The sequence below is a fragment of the Zalophus californianus genome, chromosome 11, assembly GCF_009762305.2.
Source record: "Zalophus californianus isolate mZalCal1 chromosome 11, mZalCal1.pri.v2, whole genome shotgun sequence".
Taxonomy (NCBI): Eukaryota; Metazoa; Chordata; class Mammalia; order Carnivora; family Otariidae; genus Zalophus; species Zalophus californianus.
Window position 1 is genome coordinate 60,791,730 of NC_045605.1, and position 8,571 is coordinate 60,800,300.

The window sequence follows — 8,571 nt, forward strand, 5'->3', positions numbered from 1 at the left end:
GGTAGCCCAGATAAGGAGACAACCTAAGCCAAATGAATAGGTAAAGAAAATGTTGTATATGTAAACCATTGAATACCACTTAGTCTTTTTTTTTTTTAAGACACATTTATTCAGCATCATGATCAGACTATTACATTTAGCAATCAACAGCATGGGTGCAAAAAAAAATATCTACATTAAAACCCTTTGTTGGAATGCTTTACACTTTCCACAGAACAGAAACTAAAATAACCTGTTATACAATTAGTCACAAATACAGTCCTTGAGTTTTTTGCCCATACACATGAGTATTGTCTAAAACATGTCTTCTTTGTAGCAGCTAGGCCCTGCCACCACTATGCTTGGCCGAGTTCACAAATCTGTTGTAACCTGTGGCTTCCCTGTCACTTCTCTGGCTCTCCTCTCCTGCTAAGCTTTGTTTCCTGGCAGTAATTAAAACCTTCTGCCACTGCCGTAGCTACTGCTGCTGCTGGAACCACCATAGCCACCTTGGTTTTGTGGTTTGGCAAAGTATTGGCCTCCACCACCATAGGGGCCAGAGCTTCTGCCTCCAAAATTTCCCCCTTTCATGGGTCCAAAATTTGAGGATTGATTGTTGTAATTGCCAAAATCATTATAGCTTCCGCCACCTCCAAAGCTGCTTCCATCATTACCAAATCCATTATAGCCATCCCCACTGCCACCATATCCACCACCACCTCGACTGCCACTGAAGCCACCTCAACCACTGAAGTTCCCTCCACGACCAAAGTTGTCATTCCCACCAAAACCACCTCCACGACCACCACCAAAGTTTCCAGAACCACTTCGACCTCTTTGGCTGGATGAAGCACTAGCCATCTCTTGCTTAGATAGGGCTTTCCTTACTTCACAGTTGTGGCCATTCACAGTATGGTATTTTTGAATGACAATCTTGTCCACAGAGTCATGGTCATCAAATGTTACAAAAGCAAAACCTCTCTTTTTGCCACTGCCTCAGTCAGTCATGATTTCGATCACTTCAGTTCTCCCATACTGTTCAAAATAATCTCTTAGATGATGTTCTTGAGTGTCTTCTTTAATGCCACCAACAAAAATCTTTTTCACAGTTAAGTGGGCACCAGGTCTTTGAGAATCTTCTCTTGAGACAGCCTTCTTTGGTTCCACAACTCTTCCATCCACCTTGTGTGGCCTTGCATTCATGGCTGCATCCACCTCCTCCACAGTGGTATACGTGACAAACCCAAAGTCTCTGGAGCACTTAGTGTTTGGATCTCTCATTACCACATGGTACGTAGGCGTTCCCCATTGCTCAAAATGTCTCCTCAGACTCTCATCAGTTGTTTCAAAGCTCAAACCTCCAATGAAAATCTTCCACAGCTGCTCAGGTTCTTTGGGAGACTCTGACTTAGACATGAAGGTGGTGGTGGGGGGGAGACTTTAACAATGCTTACTCCGCGGCGTCCACGGGCAGAAAGAAAAGAAATATTAGTCTTAAAAAGAAGGAAAACTTTCCAAGAGGTATGCTAAGTGAAGTAAGCCAGACAGAAAGACTAGGGAGTGGGGGAAAGAGGAGAAATATTCATTCTCCTCTTTGGAGATTGTACCCATCTTTCAGTTATGATGAACAAGTGCTGGTGATTTAATGTACAGCATGACAATTATAGTTAATAATACTGTATTGTATTCTTAAAATTTACTAAAGTAAATCTTAAGTTTTCTCACCACAAAAAACAAAAGGTAACTATTTGAGGTGATGGATGTGTTAAATAACTTGACTGTGTAATCATTTCATATATATAAAATCATAACATGTACACCTTTAAAAATCACATTGTGCAAGCTAAATATAGAGTTTTTATTTGTCAATCATATTTCCATAAAGCTAGGAGATCCCCAGTTAATTTATAATACTATATCCTCTAAATGACCTTAAAATGAATATGAAACAAAGGGTTATTTTCTAGGTAAAGGAAACTCACTAGCAGAAAAATTGCATTAGGTAATATTTAAGTTTATTTCTTTAGACATGAGTAAAATCATTACAGATGAAATTTTAAAGATGCAAGACAGAATGAATACCAACAGAAATAGCAAATATTTGGAAACATTTAAATGAATATTGACTTTCCAAAACAATAACTCTATATGTGTAAGTTTATAAGAAGTAAATTAAACCAACAATATTATATAAGTCAGAAAGTAGAAAAAGGGACTAAAATTTTTTATCCTTTATGAATAGAAAGCAGTAAGACTGCTAGTTTATACTAAAATTTGATAAGTTGCAGGGGCATCTGTAGGACAATGGCAAAAGTAACTAAAATTATGTATGAAAACAAAGCAAAGCAAATGAGACTTACCCAGTCATGATTAAAAAATTCTAAAGAAGAAAATCTTTGTTGTGAAATATATGTATCTTGGGTTGAAGTAAAAGAAATGAAGTAAATGAAATTTTAAAAAATTAAAAAAGTAAATGAAATTTAATTAAGAAAAATAATAATTATGTTAAATGTGCATGAAATTTGTAGTGTATTTAAAATATGAAAGTTGTCAGACTAGTTTAAGTATAAATTCTTTTATTGAAGAGACTGTCTTTTCCATTGGATGTTCTTTCCTGCTTTGTTGAAGATTAGTTGACCATAGAGTTCAGGGTCCATTTCTGGGCTCTCTGTTTTGTTCTATTGATCTCTGTGTCAGTTTTTATGCTAAAATCATGTAGTCTTGATGATCACAGCTTTGTAATATAGCTTGAAGATAGGCACTGTGATACCCCCAGCTTTGGTTTTCTTTTTCAACATTCCCATGGTGATTCAGGGTCTTTTCTGGTTCCATACAAATTTTAGGATTGTTTGGTCCAGCTCTGTGAAAAATAATAGTATTTTGGTAGGGATTGCATTGAAAGTGTAGATTGCTCTGGGCAGCATAGACATTTTCACGTTTATTCTTCCACGGAATGTTTTTCCATCTCTTTGTGTCTTCCTCCATTTATTTCATAAGTATTCTGTAGTTTCTAGAGTATAGATCCTTTACCATTTTGGTTAGGTTTATTCCTAGGTATCTTATGGTTTTTGGTGCTATTGTAAATGGAATTGATTCCTTAATTTCTCTTTCTTCAGTTACATTGTTATTGTATAGAAATGCAACTGATTTCTTTGCATTGTACCATCTTCCTTACCTACCACCACTAACAGGAAGGGTGTCAACAGCACCTTGCAGCAGATAGTATGGGGGCCATCTTTACGAAGAGGCAATCTGCCTCCAGAAAGCAAGGTGGTGGCTAGGCCTAGGTGGCTCAGTCAGTTAAGCATCTGCCTTCGGTTTGGGTCATGATCTCAGAGTTCTGAGATAGAGCCCTACACTGGGCTCCCTGCTCAGTGGGGAACCTGCTGCTCCCTCTGCCTGCTGCTCCCCTTGCTTGTGCTCTCTCACTTTCTGTCAAACAAATAAATAAAATCTTTAAAAAAGGCAAAAAAAAAAGAAATTCTTTGATACTTGTAAATGGAGACAAATTTAATTATCAAGATAATAAAAGGCTGAAAGAAAAAGTGTAGATGTTTATAAGTTGAGTTTGCTGACTAATTTTAAACTCTATAAATTTCATAAAGTCAGTGAAAGTGGAATAGTCATCATTTTATCCCTAGCAGCTTACAGTTGTAAAAATATACACTCAGAAAATGATTATATTCAGAGAAAAAAAGCTACATGAAATATCAACTAATCTAGTGGCAATGGATGCATTCAAAACTTTTGATATATAAATATCAATCGGATATTTAGATGAATAGAGAAAAATGACATGGCTTACTAAATCAAATTTTAAGGGACGAAGAGGATGCAACAATGAATATTGGGAAGTGGTCTAAAAAGCACGTGGAAATTAAATGCATTTAAATACTTACAGAATAGAGATGATATAGATACATATTTTAACATAATTTCTGTGAGAAGACATCTCTCTGATTTAAGTTTCATAAAATTTCATATTGAACTGCACATGCATTAGGTGTCATTCTTTTTCCTTTCCTTGTTTCTATACTAATATTTTCTTCACACGGTCATAGATCTGCTTGGTCCTGACTCCGTATATGACAGGATTGAGCATTGGTGGCACGACGACATAAAGATTGGCCAGGAGTATGTGGATATAGCGGGGGACATTTTGGCCGAAGCGATGTGTCATAAAGGAAAAGAGGGCCGGTGTATAGAAGGCAAGGATGACACAAACATGAGAACCACATGTGCTGAGGGACTTGAGTCGGGCTTCACGGGAGGGAAGACGGAAAACAGCACGGAGTATCTGAACATAAGACAGGGCAATGGCTATGATGTCAAAGACTAGATTACAAATTGCACATAAGCCATAAATAATATTGATCTTGATGCTGGCACAAGAGAGGCGAGCAAGACCCATGTGTTCACAATACGTATGGGGAATGACATGATTCCCACAGAAGGGCAATCGCAAAATAAGAAATACAAATGGAATCACAAAAATAAATGCCCTCACTAACACAGCAACACCAATCACAAAAACAACCTTGTTGGTGAGGGTGGTGCTATATCGGAGTGGGCTGCAGATGGCCATGTAGCGGTCATAAGCCATTGCCAACAGGACTGCTGATTCCATAAGTGTGAAGCTGTGAATGAAAAACATCTGCACAAGGCAGGCTTCAAAGATGATCTCTCTGAGGTTGAACCAGAAGACCCCGAGCATCTGGGGAATGGTAGCTGTGGACAGACCCAAATCGATAGTAGCCAACATGGCCAAGAAGTAGAACATAGGTTGGTGTAGGCGGCTCTCAGCCTGGATCACGAACAGAACTGTGAAGTTCCCTATGAGTGCAATCATGTACACAGCACAAAAGGGCAAGCCAATCCAGACGTGCAGCGTTTCCATTCCTGGGATCCCCAGCAACAAGAAGGAGAAGAGATGGAATTGGGTGTCATTGGGAAGGAACATCTTATTTGGTAATGCATAAGTCTTCGGAAATGTATGCTGACCCAATCTACAGGTAACCAGATAGTCTCTTTACTGCTAGAGACCTAAAGATAATAGAGATAAAAAAAAATAGCTTAATTAGCTATTTTTTCTCATTATCACAATTATCACCAACAGAACCCCTCTTCATTTCTGACCAACTTAAGATTCTGCTGGCTTCTAAATATAGTGATGGAAATTAATTCCAGTTGATTGACAACACTCCGGGATTAGCACACAGGATGAATAATAACTATACAATAAACACACAGATTCATCAAAATTTATGCAAAAACATTAAAAATTACTTTAAATTGGTCAATCTGTTAGTATTTAGTAATTATTATTACAAAATACAATTGGGAATAATAGTGAAAACAATAACATCAAATACCAATTATTGAAGTCCTGCCTATTATTTACAAGGCTTTTATTCAAAAAGCATCTCCAGTATTTAAATAAAAAAACCCTTCAAGAAGAACATTAATTTTACTTGTTTCATGTATGACTTATCTAATGATCAAGAGTTTAAGTAGCTTACTGGAACTTTAGCTATTTTTTTTTAAGATTTTATTTGTTTGACACAGAGAGAGAGAACACAAGCAGGAGAGCAGGCAGAGGGAGAAGCAGACTCCCCACGGAGCAGGGAGACCAATGCAGAACTCGATTCCAGGACTCTGGAATCATGACCTGAGCCAAAGGCAGATGCTTAACTGATTGAGCCACCCAGGTGCCCCTTTAATAGCTATCTTTATAATGAAGAATACTAAATAAAAGTCCCCAACCCTCCAAACTGTATCACATTCAGATTCTCAAACCAAATGCCTCGGGCAATTGGTTTAACTTTTCTTTTGCCAAAATATTACAAATAAAATATTTTTAAAATTGAATCCTCAACCCTGCCTCTACTAAACTCCAGCTTTAACTTAATCTTACTTTTGCTATTGTCTAATCTCAGTAAATGTCATGATCATGTAACCAGTGGACTGGTTCAGAAATAGGAGCATCATCTTTTTCTTTTCTCTACCTATTAAAAAAATACTCTTGATTCTATTTCTAAAAATATCATGAAAATCCATACAGTTGTGTCCATCCTCATTGGGATAGTTCCAGTCATCATTTCTTGGGTTGACTAAGGCACATTGCTCTCTAGTGTTTAACATGACCTCTGCAGTCAGACTAATTGTGCTGAAACCCAGGTTCATGACTTATTCCCTACAGAGTTGAAGGAAAGTAAATAAAGTATTACATATTAGCTGTGTGAGCTTGCAGAACTGTCACATTGCTATACTTCAGTTCCTTCATCCAGAAAATAGAAATAATAAGTGCAAATAAACCTTTAAAAATTAAATTCTTGGGGAGCCTAGGTGGCAGTCTGTTGAGCATCTGCCTTTGGCTCAGGTCATGATCTCAGGGTCCTGGTATCAAAGCCCCACATCAGGCTCCCTGCTCAGTGAAGAACCTGCTTCTCCCTCTCCCTGTGACCCTCCCCTTGCTTGTGTGTGCTCTCTCTCTCTCTCTATCTATCTCAAATAAACAAAATCTTTAAAAAAATTAAATCCTTAATTATTTATATATATTAATTTATTTTTTAAGTAGGCTCAAAGCTGGACATGAAGCTCAACGTGGGGCTTGAACTCATGACCTTGAGATCAAGACTTGAGCTGAGATCAAGAGTTGCAATTAACTGACTCAGCCATCCAGGTGCCCCAAAACCTTAAATTAAGAATACACTTTGAACCATGTTCCGATGACTAGTTGTTCCTCATTCTTTAGATACTGAGCAGACTGATTTTTCTAAAATGCACATTGAATGGATTCAGGCTAAAATCCGTATCATCTTACTGAAATTTTACGGCCCTTTCTGATCATGATCCTACTTATTCTCTAAGCTTCAGCCTTAGTCTTCTTTCCCCCACACTTATCTCATGTCTCTTTTTTCCTATCTCTCCTATCTCCTCACTGTGAAGTAAGGATGACCTGTGAGCTGGAGACTCACCAGATCGAGCATCAGGATGGGATTCTGTCTGTTTTGTCTCAACCGGCTCAGTCTTTATGAGGGTGCTGCTCTTTGCCTGGTTGGAGCTTTCAACACAAAATCCCTTAGAGCCAGTTTTGTAAAGAACACAAAGTCTCTGAGGATTCTAGTTTCTAATCTGGTCCTAAGTCATGATAATAAAGCAATGACTTGTAAGGAAATGAAGGCAGGAAAAAGTAAGGATTCTTGGTCACTTTGCAAGTATCCATTAACCTTTTAGTTCCTTGCTGTGTTAGAGCACATGATGATTGATACTGCTCATTTTCTCACCATCCCAGATCATCACTATGGGGGACAGTATAATTTTGTGTTCAAGAGCCGGGCTCTCAAGTCAGATCACTGCTATTCTACTTGTAGCTCTATCAACTTGCTTAGATAAGTGACATCGGTCAGATAATTTTACCTCAGAATTTTGTTTCCCATTTAGTTTTTAGTTGCACCCTCCGTTTTCCTGCACCAACCTACTTCTCACACATAGTTAATCTCAAATGTAATCATGTACTCTTTGAATTCTTTTTATTGATAACACTGGGATTAAATTTTGAGTTACATCCAAAAGGCAAAATTAATGTAAAATTTTGTAATGGAACCCTGTAAGCCCTGTAAATCAATAACTTTATGCAGATTCTAATATTGTGTCTTAGGTGTTTCACGTTGATCTACTTATTCTATGAAAAATAAAAACTTGATTGGTGTAAGTATGGTCCCCACACAGTCCTTTTGCTTTCTTTCTTTCCTGGTAACGAACAAATATATCTCAAAAGTTAGACCTGTAGAGGCTTAGTTAATGCCATTAGGCTCTTCATGGGTGTGTGACCACTGCAATACTCAGGACTCTGCCTTCAAAAGGGGGTCCTACACTTCGGGTTTAATCTCTGTCATACTTAGGGTTTAATGCCATCTTTAATTTTTAAACAACTTTATCTTCACGTTTATGTTCTGTAATTGAAATCTTATATGAAAATGGGGCAGGTGCTGGGACTTGGAGCCTGACTCATACATTCTCACCTGCTGTACTCTCCACATATTCCCAGGATGATTGCTTGGCTACTTGCTACCCTACCGTTGCTCAGAGATTGCTGCTGCCTTTTGCCCTTGGCATGCTGCTGACCCTGATCTCATCCACACCTGCAACCAGTGCTCCAATTCACAGGACAGTGACCCTGTGCTCCTGTGCATGTTTGCACTTACCCATAGGATTTTCCCATGCCCCAAAGAGAGCAAGATAAAAGAGAAAATGGAAACTACTATCATTGGTTAAAAGAGAGACCATGGAAGAAAAATAAAAGCCGTGTCCTTCCCTGTATTTTTAGCAAAGGGCCAAGCACCTTCACTTTGTACTGGGTTTCACTCTTCATCCGCATTTTTTTTCCAAAAAGATAGGCCTAAAAGAAAACTGAGGAGGCAGGTCCTTCGAAAGGAAAAGCTTTTGCTGGGCACAGAGGGAAGTGAATGGGGAGAGTTGCAAGAATCTCGGTGTCCAGAGTGCTACCTTAGGCAGTTGTTGGAACCCAGTTATTAGGGAGGAGAAGGAAGATAATCAGAGAATTAGGTGCATTTTGGCACTTTGACACAG

General features: G+C 38.3%; 1 protein-coding gene across 1 annotated transcript; it reads right to left on the reverse strand.

Annotated features, from left to right (window-relative positions):
• Positions 1-4,009: 4,009 nt before the first annotated feature.
• On the reverse strand, positions 4,010-4,939 carry LOC113914321 (olfactory receptor 52E2). Its single transcript, XM_027579462.1, has one exon. It carries the CDS (start codon positions 4,937-4,939, stop codon positions 4,010-4,012), a length of 930 nt encoding a protein of 309 aa, XP_027435263.1.
• Between the last annotated feature and the right edge of the window lie 3,632 nt (positions 4,940-8,571).